General features: G+C 43.2%; 1 protein-coding gene across 13 annotated transcripts in view; it reads right to left on the bottom strand.

The window, feature by feature from the left end:
- Positions 1–23,196, bottom strand: part of RBFOX2 (RNA binding fox-1 homolog 2) — a 174,335-nt gene that overhangs the window by 116,471 nt on the left and 34,668 nt on the right. For 12 of the 13 annotated variants that reach the window (XR_012835575.1, XR_012835566.1, XR_012835567.1 and 9 more), the window contains exon 2: positions 21,325–21,375. Coding sequence is in view for 4 of the 13 variants with exons in the window: in XM_075753517.1 (XP_075609632.1) it covers positions 21,325–21,375 (51 nt within the window). In the remaining 9 variants the exon portion in view is untranslated. Of the gene's footprint in view, positions 1–19,359; positions 19,368–21,324; positions 21,376–23,196 lie in introns of those variants that run through there. The other variant, XM_075753564.1, reaches the window with a different exon arrangement.

Genomic DNA, 23,196 nt, shown 5'->3' with positions numbered 1-23,196 from the left:
AGGCAGGTTCTGCATGTCTTCATCTACCCCATTAGTCAACACCCAAAATTCAGTTACAATTCAGTAGCTGTATTTAATCATTAACCACTGACAGGCACTGGGGAGCCCAGCTACGGGAATCCTGAAGCTAAGGAGAAAATCTGTGGTGTGCCAGCCACCCCGGAGCTCCCGCAGGAGAAACAACCACCATCAGCATAAGCTGAGGAAGACAAGCGACTCACAAATAAAGGGGTTAATCTGCTTTCGCAGGTGGCTCTGCATGAGTATTTTACAGACTTGCATACTGCTAAAGGGAAAGCAGCAGCTGGCTCTGGTTCCTCCAAGTGTATCGGGTTCCCACTTGCCCAGAGGCATCTTCCCCCCAAGTCTGACTGGGGCAAGCACCCTCTCGCAGCCTCGCGCTCCCAGCCTGCTCTCCAATTTCAGGTTTGCAAAGCTCTGCTGGTGGGGCGGCAGCCCCAGCAAAGGCACGCTTGAGTAAAAGACACTCTTGCCCCAGCTACCTTGACAAGCTCCAGCAAGCCCTTCCCTGCACAAGCAAATCCTCATCCCATCCCCCATGCCCAATGCCACAGGACAAGTGTCACCTCTCATCTCATTAATCAGTTAAAACGCTCTTCCAAACTAGGAAAACGGGTTTCTCGCCCCCTTCCCACCTCAAAATGACGAAACGACTTCCCTCGCTGGGCTCCAAATGCTAAGTTAAAATTGGCCTCTACTCAAACGGGGGGGAATTTTAAAAAAAAAAAAAAAATCATGTTTTCATTGAGGCATTGGTATCCTTGGAAATGAGTTTTGAAGAAATATTTTTATCTCAGCTAAAGATATAGAAATGGTGCTCTTCCACGTATCACCTCTACTCCCTTTACTCACAGATTCCAGTGGGCTGGGAGCAAAGCAAGCAGCTGTGGGGCCTGCCCTGCTCCACCCACAAATCAAGCCCTATCTACGGGGCAACAAACTGATGTGCCTCCCCACTGCAGTGAGCACAGACATCCCAGGTACGCTCCGCACTCCGCAGGTTCCCCTCGCCTTCAGCAAGCTGCAAACACACCCCGCGGGGGCTGGGCTTGTCGCAGGTACAGGCGGAAACACATGGTATGCTCTAAGGAAATGCATGACTGTCATTGTGGTCCCACACATAAACCTAGAGAGAAGGCTTGTCGTCATGACCTGCTATAGCAGCCATGGGGACACACTCGTTAGAGACAGGCAGAAAGCTGCTCAGAGGTTTACAGCCAGGAAGACACAAGCCCTGCTTGCTCAAGGGATGGAGCAGGAGCCCCAATTCAGGAAGCTCACAGGGCTGTTTCAACTGCAGCATCTCTCGGGACTCCCATCTGTTCTCACCTTTTGGCATGATGGGTCAGGTCGAGAGAGTGAAAAGCAATGTTCCTGAAAATCACTTACTGTACCAAAGCCTATGCACCACCATCTCCAAAGAGAAAAGCATGTGATCCATAAACCTGTTCTCAAATGCTCCAAGAGGAGTGAAACAGTGGCAATGCTGACATTTGCATCACAGACACTTCAGTTAACATTTCAGCAGCAGAGTCGCACCGGTGGTAGCTACCAGTTCAGCCAGCCTGGAGATCAAGGCAGGCACTTCTGCACTAAGTAACTTTGATGACATTTTCAAGATTTTCTTCTGATCCAGAATCCTGATCCAAAAATGATCTTACTATAATTTTAATGAAAACTGAGATTCCTTGTATGCAGAGAAGAAAGTGAGAGATGTGGACTAGGTGAGCAAACCCAAATAAATCCTACTTAATATATATTTCCATAAAAGACTTGAAAAAGATGACTGCTTAAATCTAAGCTGAAGAGTGACCAACAAGCTCCAGATTAAAAAAAAAAAGGGGGGGGGGGGAATTCTCCCCCTTCTTCCCCAGGCTCTCTCATCCTTTAGGCTACTCTTCCATGGAAGAGAAAAAGAGAAACTTTCAGAATAAGGCTGTTCTTTAATTTCGACAACTGGGACTCGTTACAAATCATGCCAGCAACTCCACAGCTGGACAGGTTGCATTTAATCTCCAAAGCAAAACAAGACCTATGAACCCTCCTCAAATCATCCAAATACTGGCTTGAAATTCATCTGCCACTGTTGCTACTAGGCCACCACCTCTCCATGGAAGGTATATGGGAAGATTACTGAGAGCAGCAGACTTCTGGTGATGAAATACCCTCCTCCTGGAGCACTTTTTGATGAACTGCAAGAGCAGGTTTCTCAACACTCAATATTCTCAAGCAGCAAGAGGAGTACCCGACCAGTCAGGAAATGATGCTGCGGGATGCCTCTAGAGGCACCACTGCTCTGATTCAACAGAGCTGCTGCTGCTGCCCAGAGGTTCAAACCAACACCAAGATGATGATGAAGTGTACGATGATGAAGATGATGATGATGAAGTGTACGCCCAAGACTATCCACACTTGCAGACAGCACTGGTGGCAGTGGAGTAACCATGCTAGCCTCGGATTATAAGCAAGAAAGAGTTACTTTGCCAATATAATTATACAGGGAGAAAAAGAACCAGATGAGCTATTAGGCCTTCTTTAAGCTTTTATTCAGGTTATATAGATTTTCAACTACATTAGCTGGCATGTAAAAGATATCAATAGAAAACATTCTTTGTTCTGGAAAATTTATCCTAAGAAAACACAAAATAATCTGTAAGTAGTAAGAGGACAACAGTATATTAATGAGTCTAATTCCAGAAAAACAAAGACAGACATGACTAAGACAGGCTTCTGAAACAGGTAGCTAGGATCCCCTGCAAATGCTTTGTCTTAATCCTAACAACAGTGCTTTACAGGATGTATGTCAGGGAACTTGGAAGGCTGCTGCATGTAGAAATACACATGATCTCTTAGGGATCTTTCCTGTTTAATCCCAAAAAGGATTAAAAGCAGAAAGAAAAAAATGAATATATACCAGGCTAAGAGAAAAAAATTCAGAGAGCTGTAGCCTAGTGAAACATTGGTCCCTCTTCTCTGATGGGAGGCGGTTGTGTAAACCAAAGTGAAAGGGGAAGAAAGCAGTCTGCAAAGATATTAGTGCTTCCTAGAGACGTAAGGAAGGTATTAGCAAATAACAAAAGGGGACAGCGAAAAAAGGGAGCAAGGAAGCACTTATTTAATATTATATCAAGGTATTTGGCAAAATAAGAGGCACTGGTGAAACAGTAACAAAATATCTACCTGCTTCTGTACCAGTATCAAAAGCCTTAATTTATAAGAATTGTGGCTGCTCAGTTATGTGTATAAATTCAACCCAAAAATACTGCTGGTATATAAATTTCAAATAAGCCAAATGCTTAAAAAAATCATTTACAAAAAGTTCTAACCTATTTAGGAAAGATCTGAGTGGGCAAACAGGGAGTAGGTATGGCACAGTTTCAAGCTGACGTTATCTGTTTCTAGCTGATTGTGTCTCAGAGGCATATGATTTCAAATGCTCATGGATTAACATTCTAGCAGATAAAACTCAAGACAGGGTACGAGCTGGTGTGTCTGCTACACACTACTGAAATCACATTAGATAGCATACAGGATGAATGGCTTGCTAAGCACCTCTTCGTAACGGAGGGAAAAACCCATGTGATCGCCAGGAATTTCAAACGGAGCGACACTTGCGGGAGGCATCGGGGGGCTAATGCCAAAGAACACCCTTGAAATTTCTAAATTACAGAAAACAATTTCTTAGTTCAAGAAGTGTTCCATTGAAAACAGGCAATTCCATATTAGATTCCATCTTGAGAGGAAAGAGCAATCAATTGTAAAAGCAGAAATTGGCAGTAACTTAGGTATAAATGATTGTGACAATCACATTTGGATATATGGAAGGAGAATAGAGACCAAACCAGTGTATCTACGTACAAACTCAGCACTTGAGCGGGACCAGAGGTACATTGGCATATTTTTTCCTGGAGAGATTGCTTATTGGGCTTCCCTGTCACATCACCACACTTCAACACTTGTATACATTCTAGCAAGTGACAAAAAAAGAAAAACTGAAAGCAGGAAATAGAAAGGAAATTAGGAAGGGGGAGGGGGAGAATATTACAAGGGAATCCTAACGACAGGAGGTGAAATCCACAGCTAGAGCTGGAAGACAATAATGGCTTTTTCAAAGCTTCTCAAGAATAGCAACCCCAGCAATCGCATTGACCTGCTACTGTGGGGAAAAGGTAGAGACATTCCCCAATACTGAAGAAAAAGCCAAAGCATTCAATACACATTTCTGTTCTATATTTGGAGAACAGTCAGCTGTTGCAGTCTGTGATAACGAAATGCTTTCCATTCCAGCAGTAACTAAGGAAGATGTTCCAACAGCTACCCAAACAGCAATGTAGTCCTCTTTATCTAGCTTGAGCTTACAAACAGAAAGGATGTAACCAGATAACAAGCGGGTTTTAACCAAACTACAGCTGTGAACATATTCAGGTGTGGACACTGAAAGGCCTACAGTCTGCATCAAACTGCACGACCTGCATTTGCAGCTCTAATAAGCCCTGACGACAGTACTAACATTAAACCTGCTGTAAGGCCAAAAGTACAACTGTGATGCAATGACATCCCTGAATGCAGGTGTTTGTTGGAGCCCGTATTATTAAAGCCCTGCTGCTGTTAGCTAAGCTCTGCCAAAAGATTATACCTCTGTCAACACCAGAAGACTTCATCAGGAAAGCAGTGCTACCGGTGAAGCCACTAATATAATTTTTGCAGCATCTGAATTTTCCTAGAAGCATCCAGGTTGGAATTCTTCCACTAATGAGAGCTAAAATAACATCTCAATGCTGAGCAAAGCAAAAAATGAAGGGGGGTCTGATAATGGGAGGTTTGCAGAACAAAGATACAAATAGAAGGCCTACAGGTAGGGGAGTGCAAATTAAATTGTGCACCTGAACGCACCTGGGAGAGTGTACAGATACATGAATGAAAAATAGTGATCATAAAAATATCTACTTCTGATGTTTAATAAGGCTTCTTAGCAATCTCTCCTGTAAAACAAAACCATAAAATAGTTTTTAAGAAGAGCTTGAACTCTAAAATAAAATGAAATTTTTTTACTGTTAATAAGTCCTGTTGAATCTATGTGCAGTTTTCCTTGGCTGAAAAGTGGGAAGGGAGGTTGGGGCAGGTTGAAGAGGGAAACTTCATTTCAAACCAAAGGAAAACAGTTCCTCTCACACCCAAAAGCCAAACTGAGCTTTCACATTTTATGCAGAAGCTGGATTCTGACTGAGGATGAAGACTCCATCATCGTCCCACCACAATAACCACTTCAAGAACCATCTACAAAAGGTCTGCCTGGAGATGGGAAGGGAGATGTGCTCTGCAGTGCTCAGAGGGAAGTTTGTCCAACTCAGTGGCTGCTCTCTGACTCTGGCAGAACGTCCCGGCAAGAGAACAGGGGAATCAGACTCCTGCTAGTTGTGAGGTTTGGGTATGCCTTGTGTCTGTCTTTATTTGGTTTGGTTGGTTGATTTTTGGTTTGTTTGGGTTTTTTTGTTTGGGTTTTTTGTTGTTGTTGTTTGTTTGTTTTTTAAGAAGATTAGAGATGAGGCTGGGAGCTATCTGGGGAGAGGCAAAGGCAGCAGCCCTGAGCGCACATCCAGTTCCTATGGAGATAAGAGGATCTTCTTTGAGGTTGGTTTACTCCTTTGGGTGCCACTGGAGACTACCCTGGTGGCAGAGTACTGCGCATTTGCAAAGACTGCCTCTGCTCAGGATCCTGGCATTATCTCTGATTATCAGAATTTCTGAACCACAAGGTAGTTTTCCTCTCAACATCCAAAAGGACTCCAGGAAGCCTCTTTCTGCATTATCCTGTTTGTGAAAGGAAGCAAGAATACAAAGTACGTACAATAAATCACCCAGAAAAATACCACAATCCCTTTTAGATGTTTTGCCAAGCAAATAAGCCAAACATTGGCATATTACAAGAAAAAAAAAGAAAAAAGCTATTTTGTTATAGAGCAACCCATTTCATTACTGGAAAACTGGATTCCCTATTCTCTCTTCTGCAGGTACGGTTCAGCTGCGCAGCAAGAGGCTTCTGAAAAGAGATTACTTATTTAAAAGCAAACTATCAAGGGCTAGTTTATCTTCCACAAAAAGCAGAAAGCCTGAAACAATAAAACACCTTGACATGCAAACAAAACCAACAATTTTCAGGGACTGTCCTGCTACTGACTTCACATAGTAATTAAATTTAAGTCCTTAAATAAACTTCAGAAGGTCTCAATTCACAGGCTAATCATTCAAGTATGTAGCGCAGGATAGGGGGGAAGGAAATGGGTACCCAGAAAGGCTTTTTAGACTTTGTTTGCGATTTTCCTGTCCTCACAAGTACACTCAAGAGCAGTATTCTGGAAGGCTCAAGTCACTAGGAAAGGTCCTTTGCTGCAAATGTGTTCCCAGACAAAAATACACTTTTAAATTAAAATCAACAAAACTAAATTGTGAAGCCAGAGCATTCAAAGTCAAGCATTCAAGAGCATGCAAACATTTAGATGCTCCTACCTCAACAACTCATCTCTTTACAGTCCACAAGGGAAGCTATACCAAAGGATGAACTGATGGCATCCAAGTGTTATCCTGTTGAAGGTGTGAGACTTTGGGTGGCAAGAGAGGAACTGCTTCAAATACTTCATCAATGGAGCTACACCATCATTAACCATTTTTTGTCTCCATGCTTACCACATCAAGTGGGTGTACCACATCAGCGATTCATCAGCACGGCAACAACCCAGCAAATTAAGAAAGAATATGAAGATAAGAGTATTGCAGCAGTGGGGAGAGGAGAAGACAGGGTGTAGCTCTCTTCCCTGGACCACACAGTGGTTTATTAAATATGCTGAAACTTTGGCTTAGGCCTGCTGATGATAAAAAGAGGAATACAGATGGAAAACCATACCATCCTGCAGAAAGGGGCTCCTTCTGGCTGGTTTGTGCAAAGGAAGGTTAACAATGTTAGCAAGTTATTCAGGAAGTAATGGATACCCTCTTGCCCTGAGCAAATTCCTTTTCAATAACAGTAGTAATTTCCTAGGCAATACCACTATATCAAAGCATAATGGCTACTATATTTATCTACATAGGCCCTGTACTGCTGAGATCTAATTTACTACACTATAGAAAGCAGTTTACAAATCCTGGGATAGTAAATTTGCTAGAGATAGGAATAAAATTCTATCCTGTATCGCTTAGTTTGAAGACTGGGTTTTAACATCCCTTTTTAAGAGTATAAAATGCATTCTCTCCAACTTAGAAAGACTCAAAGACTAATAAACCACAGAACTAGACTGCACATACAAGAGGATATACAGATACAAAACCTACAAGAGGAAAGAAAACAGCTTAACAAATATCACATTGTGCACATCTTTTTATCCTTATTGTCACAGCTGCTTTATTTCTTTTTATTCAAATAACATTCTTCCATTTGACCCTCTGAGAAGAAAAAATAATCTGCAACATTACCTAGAAGCCTTATGTACCTAATGAAGACAAAATACCTTCAGTCTGTGATATTTTTTTTTTGCTAGCTGAATGACTGAAATACAGCCTCAGAATGAGAAATGGCACAAGTATATATTCAGCAAAGAAGAAAGAAATGACTCCGGCTAATGAAAATGTAACACCGATAAACACCGAAAGACATCTCCTGAGGAACAACAAAACAAAATTGTGAAAAGACTTTGGTGCAACACACATCAACCTGTGATAAGTAAGGGTGGATGGAAAGAGATCAAACACATGTGTCAGGGGACTGCAGATACTTCCATTACGTAATGGTAGTAAGAAAATCCAGGCGAACTCGCCATTAACGGAAGTAAAAGCAAAATATTTCAACGGGGTATTGGCAGTTGTCAAACCACATAAAGGAACAGCAGACTGTTCAAATGTAAAAGCCATTAATAAAGCATAAGACAAGAGGCATAAATAGATATAAAATATAGAGGAAGATTTCTAGAGGATAGAAAAGCTACTGGAAAAATTTAGTTATAAAATACAATATCCCCAACTTCAATTCACAATGATCAGCAAAGGTCAGCTGTCAGAAAGGCAATTCTTCTTCTGATCTCATTCTGAGCAAAGCAGTCCTTAACCATACCTGCACCATAACTATACCATCTAACTGGATTATTCTCATGGTCACAGCAAACAGCTCCCTCCATCTAACTGGTTCCTCAGGGAATTATGAGCATAAAACAATTTAGAAAAGCATGGGTACGTAAAGACTAACTGCACAACTTGTTTCCTGCTTTATAAGCAAAAGATAGTCCATTCTTCAAAGTCTTTTTAGTGTATATATTTAATAAGGGACCTTCAAGAAGGCATGTGGGTAGATACCTACCTATATCTTTTAATAGGGCCATTTCAATAGGGATTTTGCCATTCTGCGGATCTCACATGCAGTGAGTACTGGAAACACCCAGAGTTTGTTACGTGGGATGTTCCAACAAATTCAGATGTATTTCTTGGCACTTGTGTCAACTGACGTATTTGAATAAGGAGGATTTTGCCTCTCATAGGAGCAGACCAGCTATAGATCTGGTCTTCAGCATCACTGCAGTCTGTGGGGTACAAACATACCATGACTCTCAAGCACCTTCAGCCGAGCTTGTATTAAGGCTGTTCCACCTTCCCTACATTCTGCAATGACCAAAAAAAAGAAAAAAGCCACAACCAAAACCAAACCAAACAAAAAAACCCCCACCCAGTACTGTAAATTCCATTCTGATGCCTTTTCTTATCAAATCCTGGCTAAATTAGACTCTTCCCTTAGAGACTGACTACAACTTCCTTACCCCTCCAGTCCCTAAGACAAATTCAATGAATAGCAGCTCCCTCACATTCAGTTTAGATGAGACAAACGGCGTGAAGTAACTATGGCCAGTCAACATGTGCAGTTACTGTGCCCTAGGTCCTATGCAATACATTCTCATCTTATCTTAATCCAAATTTAACCTCTGAAGTGTAGCCATAATATCTGACAACTACTGTACACACTAAAGAAGCTACTCACTTTGGTAACAAAGCAACTAGCAACAACAATATATGAAATCCCTCCCTGTTCCCAAATTCCCAGAAAGCAACAGTGACCAGAACAATCTTTTTTTCATCCTTGTGTGACCTGAAGAATGCATGTTTCCTTTCAGATAAAGGCCTCGCTATGGTTATCTAATGCTAATGTCACTACAAACTGGATTAGAGACGCCCAGAAACCTCGAAATATGTGCATGGATAGTCAGCTGTATCCTAATTCTAAGTCTGAAGGAAATCAAATGCTCCAAATTGTGCCTAATGTAGTTAGGTTTGCCCTTTAGGTAGGATAGACCAGTAAGAACATATTACACAGTGATTAGATTAATTCTTGAGAGAAATTCAGAGGGCTGGCTCTATCTGTCTATTATGCCAGTATATTTCAAATTATTTCAGAGACTAGCACTCTTCCCACAGCAGCAGCTGCTCAAGAAATACAGCACTTCTCTGTCTGGGATGAAGTTGACAGCAACTGGGGACAACACTGTTGTCAGAGTTCACCTCCCAGTTCTGAAATGCCATTCTACTGGAAATACCAAAGAGCCTAAATCCGGCTACGTCTACCGCAAGATGTAAAATATCTCTATCTCAGCTTTCAACACAAAGCTCCAGAGTCTCATGACATTTACTCCTTCGGGCCCCTGTCAGTCTTCCTCCAGACCCTGCAAAGGATTGGAGCTGTCTGCCATAAATGGTTGGAAAACAACATGTTCTCCAAGCATTTGGAATTGAGGAGCACTGTTTTAGCTTAGGGAGACCGTGGCAAGGAGCCAGGGTGACAGGTGTCCCAGAAATAGAGATGACGATCAAATTGTTGCCAACATTAACCACTGCTGTCATCTTGACCTGTAAGAAAGAGTAGCCTATGCTCTCCAGGTATATTGGGAATGATGGATCAGAAAAAGCAAGGATGTTTTTGCTGGCAGTACCTGAAGTCTCTCCTCAATAAAATCCAACCGTGAAGGAATTTCAACAGGTCTCATCAGATACAATCCTATCAGTAAACTTCCATTAGGTCTGGCAGCAAGCAGAGCTCAGTGCTGCTGTGACATCGGAGTGCAGCTCATTGCAATCCACAGGCACCAGAAGAGTTTAAAACACAGGATCCTGCTAAAACTGCTAAGAGCTACAAACCTTCTCCTATGTGGGCAGCAGCAGCAACTAAATCCACTCCCCAACAACTGGCTGGCCTGCAGAAAGAGCGTGGGAAGACGTAGGTCATGGGGGACAGGAACCCCCGCAAGTAAATAGCAGCACAGCATCTGCTCAGGTTTTCAGCTAAAAATGGTGAGACAGTTCTCTTCATTTTATCACCAGCCTCTTGAGACAGCAGCCTCTGACCTTTATCAGGAAGAGCACCCTTGTCCTCTAATCATATACTTCCTGGCAAATGCAATCTAGCCAGCAATTAATACAGAATAGAGAAAGGAAAAAAAAAAAAAAAAAAAGGCAAAAGAAAAAAGCTTCATAACATCAAACTACCACTGCAAGATTTTTAAACGCATCCCCCACCAAAATGGCAGAATTCAAGCATGTTCTCACAAGCCATCTCGCTCCCACTAGCGTTATTTAGCAGTACTTATTAAAAATATTTTCTCTCACTTCTCCCACCAAAAAAACCCTACCCCCCTCCCAAGCCTTGTTTTGTAGATGTTGCCTGCAGCAGCATAGCTTCTTCCTGTGAAAGCTTCAACACAGGTGTGCAGAGCGTGACCTGGGCAGAATTACATGTGCCATTTCCACTGGGAAATCTAAGAGACTTATTAAGCCAGGACAGTGCCGATTAATCTACTAATGGAATGAATCAAAAGTGTGTTCCTGGCCCTTTCCCTTTCACATCCCAAAGCCTCAGGGGAGCTGAAACCATCTGGCAAATGCCTGCTCTGAGCAACATTATGCTACGGCTGGAAATACCTCTCCCTTAATATTGAGAAGAATGGAACCATCTTCTATCCACCAGCTATTCTCGGGAGCACCTGCGTAGCTTGCTGAGGTAGTCTGCTTGCACACAGCATCCTTCCCCAGCCAATGCAGAGCTGCTCACTCACCATGCAGAAGTCAGCAGAACAGAAAGCGATCCCATTCATTTACTCAGGGTCCTGCTGAAGCGGCCGGCACGAGTGGGGCGGTGAAGCAGTTACCGTACTCTGCATAACACACACTGGCTGCCCTCCCACAGCAGATCCCAACTGCAGGCAGGCAGAAACATGCTCCCTGCCCAGACTGAGAAAATGCTCCTGCTGAATTCTCTCAGTCCTTTCTTCATGCAAGGGGAGTTGCAGGTAGGGTAGCAAAAAGGTGTTTATGTTAATTTTTTTATTTTTTTTTTTCTTTAAATCTCTCCTCTAAGTATGCTCGAAATGGAGATCTGGCCAGAGAGCTTAAAGGGAAATCAAGACATCAAACAGCTCCAAGGTTCATACATGATACATGTTATTACTGTGAGACAGAGGGAAGGACTGACTCAGAGCTGCTGAACACCATGCACCCTTTGAGTAATAAGCAAGCTCAGGAAGAAACAGAGCTATGAGGCAGCTGTCACAAAGAAAGGATCTCTGGCACTTTTAAGATCATATGGGAGCAGAGGAGCCTTCTATCTTACAATTTAGACACACACACACACACACAAAAAAAAAGAGAAAGGCCCAAGACAACAGCAGTCATATGGCTGTGGAATTATGTAGATGGTAACAATTGGGTTTTGACTGTCACAGAATAACAGAAGTACAGGGCAGGGGAGACAAGAGGTCCTCCATGCTCAGAGGCAGCATAGAGCATGTTTAGACAAACATGCATCAGGAATTGCCCAACTTGTTATTACAGACTCCTAGAAACAGGAACTCCAGTCCCCTAAATTACCATTCCAGTGCTTCACTACATTGAATCAGAAAATGTTGGTTTACCATATAATATCCAGTTTAAGTCTTCCTTGATGCAAATTAAGCTGCCTTCACTGGACACAGTAAATAATCAACCCCCAGCCTCCATACTTCTCTACTCTTTTTAAAGAGGGAACAAGCTCATTACTTTCCTCCTGTGTCAGGCTCTCTGAGCTTCCTTTTCTTGTTCCCTGGACTTTTTCCAGATTCTGTATCTTTCCTGAAGTGCCTACAACTAGGTACAGTGCTCTGCTTTCTGTGCTGAGCTCTGAAGAATATCTACCTTCCGCAGTTACTCAACACACCTGGAAATGCATTCCAGGTTCTCAAGATCACAAAATACAACAGCACATACTCAGTTTGATATCTCCTGTTACCACAGATCTTTCCTTCAATATTACTGCTTAGCCAGCTATTCCCCATTTTATATTGTGTATACGGTTTCTTTTGTTAACACAGCTTGGTTTTGTTTAATTTCATATTGTTGGATTTCAGGACATTTCTGCACTTTACTGTGTGATCTTTCTGACATCTAATCCTACCCTCCAAAGGCTGCCACGGACCCTCCACGTATATATCTTCAGTCACTATTTCATTACCCTGATGTTTGATAAACAGTACAGAAAAGCAGAGCAGCCAGGGCAGACCATGTTAAGACTCCAGATCACACACATACACAGAAAAGCATGACATAATTACTCCAAATACAGTTTTCCAATGAGGTGCTCAGCCCCTTCTTAATTTCACCTTTCATCTGCCTAGTTTATGTAAAGGTCATGTGGAACTAGGTCCAAAGCCAGTAGCTTTCTCCATCTGCCAGGCCTGCTGCCATGTCAGAAGAGAAAATTAAATTGATCTGACATGATTGGTCCTTAAAAAATAGCAATGTATGTCTGTTCTTGCCTTAATTTACTTTAGTAAAGGATCTGACCATAAGCATCTGATCTTTTTCAGCATCTTTCCAGATTCTGTAACTATACTGACCAGCTCTAACCTCCTTTAAAAAAAAAAAAAAAAAAAAAAAGGAAGAATAGTATTTATTCAGACACACACACTCCCTTCATTCACTTGAAAGCTGTGAGATGTCATGATACGCAGAATACACACTGGAGACAACTGATCACTTAAACACAGCCTGTAGGGGCCTGAAGGAGGACATCGCTGAACCTTCGCCATAAGAGCGCATCCATCTTGCACTGCCCTCTAAGCAGCAGCAGTGCTGTGCAGCACACGCGCCTTTTGATAAGACAAGCTTGGGCCAGGAGCCTGCTCAAGCCGGGAAAGCACTTAGAGATTGCCAGCTCAGGCTCCCCTCTAAAAGCAGCTCTCCATTACCAGCACTCCTTCTCAAACATCCCTCCTGTATTTCCACTCTGCTCACGCCCAGACATTTTGTAACAGAGCGAAGACTTGCGCTACAAAAAACCTTTTTCTCTGTGCTCTTCAAAGAATCAAATGGCTAAGCAGGCCCCGTGAAGGGGCAGCAAGGGCCAGTCTCAGCCCTCCCTGGATGCTCCCTGTGCTGAGTTCAGGCAATGCCACATCCCCTCCCCAGCTCTCTAAACAAAACTTCCCTTATCGAAGAGGCCGCTCCGGAAACTTAAGAGAAGTCACCCCCAAAGGCTTGCGGGGCGCAAGAGGCCGAACCCACTTCCACCTTACTCCCTACGGCTTTAGCCCTTCCCGCCCTACACCGCCGGCCTGGGGCTTGTCCCAGGGGAGAACTTCAGAGCCGCGCTGCGGGGAGGAAGAAGCGGCCGCCCCGGGCCGGGCCCCAGCGCCGGCGGGGCGGGGCGGCGAGCGCTGGCCGTGCGCCGGCTGCCCTCTCCTGGCAGCCCGCCGCCAGAGCGGCCCCGGCCCCCGGCCGAAGCGGGGCCGTCCCACGCAGCCACACTTCGCCCCGGCACCCTCTTCCTCCTCCTCCTCTCCGAGCTCTCCCGGGTGCGCGAAGGCCAAACCCGAACAGCTGAGCCCCCTGCCACGCTGCAGCAGAGCGTTTCAAACACCCGGCGTGCCCATCTGCAACACGCACGCTCATTTACGGGTATCTAGAAGTAACTTTAGCAAAGCGATTAGAATCATGCAGGAAAAAAAAAATACTAAATGCACACAAATTTTTTACATTTTCTTCTGGTTTGTTGGTTGATTTCGTTTTGTTGGGGTTTTTTCCAGTTAAAGACAAAAATCCTCACCCATGCAATAACTGCAGCTGGGCAAGCTGAGGACCCCAAGCCCCCCTCACCTGAAAGCTTTAAAACCACTTTAGTTCCAAGTTCACCGTGCGCATAACTTTTTTCCCCATAAACCACACCTAAAGAGGGAGACTCATTGCCACAGGATGTTGCAGATGCCAAACATTTAGATAAGCTCAAAAACCATTTAGACAAATTCAATAAACAAAAAACTGTCACAGGTGACTTAAAAAAAAAATTAAAAACCTATGGCCAGGAAATCCCAAGGCCGCGGGATTGCTTCAAGAGTATGGAGGAACGGAAGTATCACCAAATCTTGGCGCTGCTCCCTCTGCTTTAGGTACTTGCTATTAAACACAGTCAAAGCCAGAACACTGAAAGGCAGAGACCTTCTGTCAGACCCAGAAGAGCCGCTTTCACATCCTCAGTAGGATATAATATCCATCAACAGGCTGTTTTCTCTACACTGTTTGGTTTTGGTCCTCCAACCGATCATTTTACAGACTACTTCTAAACACACATGCCACACTCTCTAGCACTCCTATAATCATTCAAAAGGGGAAATCTAAACAAGATGCTGTCCCTCATGCCAAAATAACTGAGGGGTCTGGGAGTCTCCAAGACTTCTGCAGACATTGGGTAACACTTCAACGGTGAAAAAGTACATCGCAGGAGAAAAAGTGGTCTCCTGGTCCTCTCCCAAGAAGGATGACTCATATCTCCTCTCTTTAACCCCAAGCAGAGATGAGAAATTGCTTGAATCAAACATGAAAGGAATTTGTATTACATCACCCAGCCCATTTCCTGCCAACGCCTTACAACCCCTGAGCTTTGGCCGGACTATTCATCAGCAAGGTAATCGTTTCTTCCCTTGAGAAGCTCTTTATGGGGCCGAAGGAGCTTATTGTCAGGAAGTCTTCCCACACATCTGAATTAGATGCGCTCCTCCTTAACTTCTCATGCAACTTTTCCTCCACATGGTTATTTTATTTCTCTCTTGTTATTGAGTAACAGTGAGACACCAAGTCGCCAAAGGTGTTGTTGAAAGGTATTCGAGGTTCTGTGATGTAAGGATTCCCTGCCTTGTATTCAGAGAGGCTAGAAAGGCAGCCAACATGAGGGAAAAGGGAAATAAATATATGGCCAGAGCGCTCTGTTTGCAAGCTTTGTATCAACTGCAAGAGATGGTGATTCCTGTATTATTTAAGGATTTTGATGGTAGGAAAGAAGCTAAACGGAGAGATTTGGGGGAAAATGTGGCCAATATTAGCACAGCAACTTACTTCGGAGTGAAATTTGAGAAAGCAGGTTTATAACAGGATCAGTATTTAGTGGTATATGCCTTACATTTTTTTTTTCTAATCCCAATTCCTGAATCCTTCCTGCAGTTTCTTAGGGATGTAGTTTGGGTTTGAGAAAACAAGGAACCACTTCTTCGCGCTTCAAGTGATCAACCAAGTGTCTTACCAAGACAGTTCTGGATTCAGAGTATTACTAGATCAGTCTCAGTGGATCTTACCTTTCCTTTTCCAACTCATACCTGATTGTTTGAACTTCAGTTTGCAACCCACTCTTCCTTCAGTTTTTAGCTGAACACTCTGCTCTCCATTTTCCTTCTCAGATATCATGAGTTACATTGCTTTTAACTTAACTCTCTCCACTCTGTCAACACTTTTTTACCATCTGAATGTGCTGAGAGTTATAAACAGTGCTGGATGCGATCCGGTAAAGGATTTCTCAAATTCCTTCCCTCCTGCAGTGTTGAATGCCTTTCCATAACACATCTCAACCGTCCCATATCCTTCAGAGCTGAGGTGCTAAACGGTACCTCCCCAGCAGTTATCCCACTAGACACCCTTGAACCCCTCTGCATGCAGCTGCCTCACAGATGCTTCCCATCTCCTGAATACACTGGACATTTTTACCCAGACCACGTTCTCTAAAGTCAAGCTCATTATTTTTGATGGGACACTGCAGTTAGGTCAGTAACAGAACATCTCTTTGGTCCTGTCTAGTACAGAGTGGAAACATCTCACTGCTTGCCTGAAGAGAGGCCGTGGAAGCCAGGAAGCAGTAGATTTGGCAGTCTTAACTCTAATTCACCTCATTGTAAACATAAGGAAGATGTTTAGAACAGCCACCCCTCATTAGCTCGGTCCCATCCCAAATTTTGGGTTGTTTGCTTTCAAGCAAAGAGGCACTTCTCAGAAGCACCAGGAACACCTAGCCTGGTCTTCTCCATTTTATATGGAGGACCTCAGACACTTCCTGATCTTTGTCTTGGCTATTCACTCAAGGAGTAAACTGTTAAAATTTTATTTAAGGCCTTCCTCCCTCCCTCCCTCCCTCTGTCCCTCAGTTTAAGCATTTACATTAAATACACTCTATTCAAACCAGAAGTGTAAGCAACAAACCAAAAAACCATAAACATCTCTCCTTTCTAGCTCCCGAATAACTTAACACTTCCACTGCCACCATCTCACTGGTTACTGAGCCAGTTAGTATACTCAGACCAGAGGGTTTTTCCTCATGGTCAGTTACAAGCAGGAAAACAAATTAAAAACCAAAATGCTTTTCAGGAACACTACTTACAGATTTAAACTCTTGAGACAGGGAGTCTTTGTTCTGAGACCAACAAAGTAGGGCACTGGAGAGACTGTGGCTGGCGCTATCATGGTACAAATAAAAACAAACAAGTGGCCAAACCATTTTCCTCCAGGTCATTTTTATTTGTTTTATGACAAGATCATCTGTCTGTTAATGCTAAACCCAGATATTCTTGTGGATATTCTAATCCAGACTGAACGACTCAGCTGCTAATCACGTTACAGCAATATCCCCAAATTCACGCTTCACCCACACAATGGAGAAGAGGAAGATAGATGAAGGAGCCTCAGACCACACAGATGAGAGGACAGAGGTTTTCACCTCTGAACTTTGCTGAGATAGATCCCTGTTGCTCACTGCAGAGAGACCACTGACAGGAGCAGCCACCAACGGGAGCAGCAGTGCCTTTGTGCAGCCAGCTCCAACAGGAAGCCCAGTGACCTGCTGTCCTGCCTCCCCACGGGAGCTCACGCACACTCTTCACATCTCAGGATGAAGGGCTTCCTTGCCGAACTCCCCACATCAGGGGGGACACACGGGGGACTGGGCAAAGAAAACAAACGGGGGAAAAAAAGCAACAGGGGAGGCTTCCTGTTCTCACAGACTGATGCTGCCACTGTTCACCCAGACCAGCTTGCAGACCCTGGGAGGGAAGTGCACACAGCACGCTGCTGCCTACCATGCTCCAACAGATACTCCAAAGCAGCAAGTGAGTAAAGACCCAGGGGAACAGGCTGACAATTGGAGAGGATTTAACATCATTTCACCTTAAGCTTGAACTCACACAGAGGGGATAGTGATAAAGCTGTTCCTAGCAGTTGCCATGGGCACCCATGCTACCTTGGGCTGCAGTCTCATCTACATACAGGAGAACAACAGGTCAGGCCTGGTGAGTGCTCAGATGGAAAAACATCCACCAAAATTAAGCTGTTCAAGGAAATGTCACTCGTGATAGGTAACGATGTTTCCACCACATTAATACCGAGCCAATGGCCCAGTTTGATTTAAGAATTGTACTCACATAAGTACAAGCTTTTAAAAGAGGCTTCAAACCAACATCCTAACCCATTGTGATAGCTGAGGATCACTTTCCATAACAGAAGAGGTGTAATAGCTCTAACATCCTGACCCAGTTCTGGTGTGTGCAATTACCTCCTGCTTCCATAAACTCTCTCTCCTCCTCTCTTCCCTTTAGTGGCAGCTAAACAAGGTGTTCTTGCTCATTTTGCTTCCTGTTGGGGAAAAAAATAAGTCTGTGCAGCTGCCAAATTCTGCCACAGACATGCCAGTATTCAGCACTCAAACAAATTTCAAATATCATGTCTAATACATTTCGACATGAAGAGCACTAGAGCAATATGGCATAGGCCTTGGCTATCTATAAAACAAGCTCCCACAGTTAGCATGGAATAGCTTTCTGGAAGCAGAGTATTTATTCTGGATGAGTTTGTCTATATGTAAAAGTTACATCTGTATAGCTGTAGCAGTCATCTTCCATGTTGAGACGAACTCAGAGTACCTCAGAGCTGTTTGTCACAGCTTGGGAAATGAAGCAAGGAAGTCTTGGTTCACTGCATTTTAGGCAGGCGCTCATGTTACAAAAAAAGAAACACCATTTTGTTGGCAGGCCCAACAGAGGGATAAAGCACTGAATAGTCCCCAGAGAATAAGCTCTCTTCACTAAAAGACTTGGTTCTCATCCTGGTTAACAATGTTACACTAACGCTTCCCATATTTTCCCTTTACTGAGGGATTCATTCCTGCCATCAGCCTAGCTCTAGGGAAAAGGAGGGGCATCCTGCCATTCCTGTATGTGTATTAGACATCCACAGAGCAAACCTTGAAGAGTTGACAACAGTCCCAGAGAGCTCTCCAGCTCCTTACACGGCAGTAACGCAGCCCTAGTAGTGTAAAAGTTCAGCAACAAAGCCTTCTCTTTTTAGGCAAACTTATACCGTAACGATTTAGTACATGTGCTCCCTGAGCCCTGTCACCACAAAAAGTCCAGGAGGAAAGCACTCTGGCAGGGCAAGTGAGGAACAGGGGGGCTGCACAACAATACAAAGCTCTGGGTTATCATAAAGCAATCATACACCACCATTATTAAGAACATAGCCTCGACATGAACCCATTTCATTTGCCTCAGTGCTACTGCCCATGCATTATGATGACAGAATGCTTAAATATTTGGGAAAGGATACAAAATAAACTTCATACTGTAGACCTAAGCATTCCCAAATGGCTAAAGCGAGGACTCAAATCAATCACATATTTTCACTGGCAGGAAGAAAAACTACAATAATCTGGAACATCTGGGTATGATTTAACCACTAGAGGGTGTAAAAACAGCATAGTGAAAGGTTTGTAGCCAGCAATTAACAGCATTTAGAGCCTGAAGGAGCGAAAAGGATATACAAACAAAGAGGTAGGATGCTACATAAAGTGAAAGAAATGGCAAGTTACCTCCACAGAATTTCTAGCAGGACTGCTGTGGTCACACGCCTGAAAAAATAAAGCTCTGCTTTGCTACTTCTGCTAGGGAAAACATTGTGGTAAAAAGCACAGTCCAAGTATTTACAATAAAGAACTGCAATGGGAAAGAGCAAGATACAGAGACTTACATGCACCAGCTCAAATCCAGTTCCTAATCTGAGGAAATCTGACACAATTGCTCCTGAATCTCATCATTGCTTTCTTACAGGGTCAGGATTGCTACACATATTCCCATACCACTTCCTTCCTCCTTCTCCAGTGCAGAAAGGCAGGTGATGGATCAGCCATTGCTGTCTCTCCAACACCAGCCCCAGTCTGTGGCAACAGAGGACTTCTTTCTCTGCTGCCATCATGTTAGAGGCTCCCAATCAGATTAGCTAAAAGCCTTGAAACCTCATTAGTGAAAACCAGACCTGAATTTAAGCTGCTTCAGGCCCAAAAGCAGGACAGAAGGACAAACACTTAATACAGATCAAGATGTTACCGAGAGCAGGAAAAAAAAAAAAACAACCCAGCCAAAAAATATTTTTTACAAGAATTTGCTAAAATGAAAATACTCAAGTTAAACTGAAGCTGTTTGTCTACTAAGAAATTTCCATAAAGCTATTTGCCATGTGAAATACATATGCATACTGGCTAATATACATTACTTCCTGTGCTGACCCATACAGAGCCCTCCAGGGTTGCCCAGAGTGTAATTCTCATTTCACACCCTGGCTGCTGTACAGCTTCCCATGCCCATTTCTGCTGATCTAGTGACCTGCCAGCAACAGCAGTTCTGGACTTTCAAATCAAAAGAGTTATTAAGGGATGAGAAAGAGGAAACCTGTGAAGTGGGACATACTGGTAAGTCACCAAAATGAAATATCCAAAGACAACCGAAAACAGCCCCAAATGGGTAAGTACAGTGAAGCACAAAATAGGGTGCAGAGGGTACTACCAGAATGGAAAAGCCAAAACCAGCTTTAAGGATGTGGGACTGGCTCTGCCTCTCAACTTAGCATACCTTACTCAGCCTGGATAGAGTAGGAACACAATTCCCACAGCATCCCAGCGTGTAATATTTATTTGTGCTGGTTAACAGTTTAATATATCTCAGTAGACATTCTGAATAATTTGCTCCTATATGGAAATCCATACACACATTACAAGCACCAAAGATTCAAGCTCTTCAATTGCTGAGGCTGCACTATGCTGCACTTCATAAAAACATCTCCCGTTATGCTGTTGCTGCATATACCAAGGCCTCATCAAGATATGATGAAAATCACTTTCTTTATACAGCAGTACCTGAGAGTATTAAAGAATCTGATTTTGGTTTTGTTATTTGCTCATTACTGAAGTGTGCTGCCTTATTGATTTTCCGTGCATATTAATTTCCTGTTACACTGCAGAACGCTGAAAAAAAAATTCATCCTAAGAAGGGAGATTTAATGTGTGACGGTTGTATCTTACAACCCATTAAATTTCATTTGTTCCGAAGCATCTCCTCCTTCCGTTGCACAAATTCATCATCTGGGATTTCTCTGTCTTCTGCTAGGAGGCAAGAGAACGCTTACAGATACAATACACTGAACAGTATAATTTTTACTGCTGTAGAAGGAGAACATCCCAAATAAGCGCAAGGGGCAGGGGCCCTGCAGGACTTGAAAGAAAGGCAAGACAAGTGTCATTCCCTACTCCACCAGCAAAGCAGACTCTCACAAAACTTCAGTGTTGTTTTGCTTCCCCAGATGCTATGCAATAAGTATAAAACAGAGCCAAGCATGCACTGGCACTGAACATCTATTCATTAACACTGAGGAGATACAGTGGGAGCTTAGGATAGGGATTTTAAGTTACAATATTTTTAAGAATAAAGAATATCCTAAGCCTTTGGTAATGTGGATGATGTTTAACCCCCTTGCCAGGCACGTTGCCACATACTGCTGGAGGCCATTAAAAAAACATTCAATTTACCACATATATCTCTACAAGCATTCCACAATAGAACAAAACAATTTCCACTCCATAACAAGACAGCCAGGAAGCTGTCTGACAAAACATCCATAAGTGTACAGAGATGCACGGACACACATTTACTGCAATCAGACTCTTACTTGATTGTCTCTTGCTGGGTATCCATGATAACTTGAAGTCAGAGGCTCGTTCTGCAAGACAAGAAAACAAAGAGCGAATGTAGTGGTTACAAGGAATAGAAATGAAGGAATTCTATGTCTGTCTTAATTCAGCCAAAACCAAGAACCTGCATGAAATGGGGGAAGAATGAGCTAAGATTAAAGTATTCTGCTAGTTTCCTATTTTCCATGTAAGCCAATATACCTAAGATTCATTTTCAACTGCATATGCCAAATTGTGCAGAACAAAAAAAAAAATTCGAAGCCATAAAATAAGCATAAACTAATCCTACCTTACCCCCTGTAATTTCAGTTCTGTATAATTTTTGTAATTTTCCCAAACAATTTTTATATGCAAACTTCATTTACCATCACGAAAAATGAACAAAACAGAACATAAAATTACAGAAGCTGCTGCCCACCTTGCCCAGTCTTGAAGAAATGTTTCCCTAAACATTAGCCATAAAAGTGTCAATTTTCTCCTTTTCAAAACTATACTAATAGTTTAAGATGTACTTAAAAAGCAGTCAGTGTAACTTCAGTCACCTCGGTAAGCCTGAGAAATACCTCACACACTCCCAACGGGAAATCAGTGCTCTAGACTTTCTTCCTTCAACCCAGAAGGGACTCTGAGCCTGTATGGTTTGTGTTATTGGCAGCCCCACCACCCTGGCTTTGCAGGAATATATGAACCTTCTCCAAGACTTCTGGAATTTCTCCATGAAATTCCCAGACTTGTCTCTATTTTAGCAGTGCAGTGGGGATTAAGATAACATACTTCACAATACTTCCTAAATCTTTATTTCTGTTTCTTAATTTATTTTCTGTTACTCTCCCTCCAACACCACCTATTCAAAATGGAGACAGGGCACTCACACACCTCATGCGTGCATCTTTCTCCCTGGGCAGAGGATAAACTAAACTAGACAAAGCCTGTATCAATTCTACCCTGGTACCCTTGTGCATTCACAAGCAACTCCCAGCAGAATGCTAGGAAGAGGAAAGGAGACAGCCACCCTCCACAATCAGTTTTTAAGTCTGTTTCTATCTCTTGTTATGACTTAGGAGGAGAAACTCCTAAGCCAGCCCTGCATTTTCTCCCGCAGCTTTTGGGGAAGGCGGGGGGGGGAGCAGGGAGAGGCCCAAGGGGAAGACCCTAACGAAACAATCCCAAATTGTCAAAAGCAAAGACATTCTGGGCATGAATCTGACCATGATGTATCATCTCTGTCAGGAAGAGTTTTTGTTGAGATGTTTTGGGTTTTGTGTTGGTCTATTTGGGTTAAACAGGCCAGCTCCTACCTGAGAGAGGTCTTCTGCCCTACACAGGGCAGGTAGCCACTAGCACAATTTCACAGTTTACACAAGAACACTTTAAGACAACTTCTGCTAAAAAGCAAGGTGCTACTAATTCAATATAGGGACCAGAAATGCTATTTTAAGTTCATATTTGTCCTCCCTCTCTTCCTCTTTACCTCAAACCTGCCCAGGGGATTCTCCATGGAAATTTGCCAGGAAACATCCAGCCTCTCCTCAGGCTCTCACGCTAAAGCTACAGTAGCGCACACAGCACGAGAGCTTCAAGGACAACAAAACTTCTGGCAGCCAGTTTTGGGGATTAACAGTAATTAATTAGGTTGACCACCCTGTGAGTACTTTCTTCTCAAATACAGCCAGCAAGCAGGTAAAGCACAAAACTCCACAAGTAATACAGAAACAGAAGGAAAGACACAGAAGTTGGAAGAAGCAGAGACTGACAGCTACAGCATCACCCAAAGCTTTTGGGTTTTAACTGAACTTAATTAAAAACCAAGCAACATCACAATGAATACGCACAGCTAGTACTTTTCTCCC

This window comes from Balearica regulorum, chromosome 1, assembly GCF_011004875.1.
Source record: "Balearica regulorum gibbericeps isolate bBalReg1 chromosome 1, bBalReg1.pri, whole genome shotgun sequence".
Lineage (NCBI taxonomy): Eukaryota > Metazoa > Chordata > Aves > Gruiformes > Gruidae > Balearica > Balearica regulorum.
The sequence above is the reverse complement of the archived record's forward strand: the minus strand, read 5'-3'. Positions and strand labels throughout refer to the sequence as shown.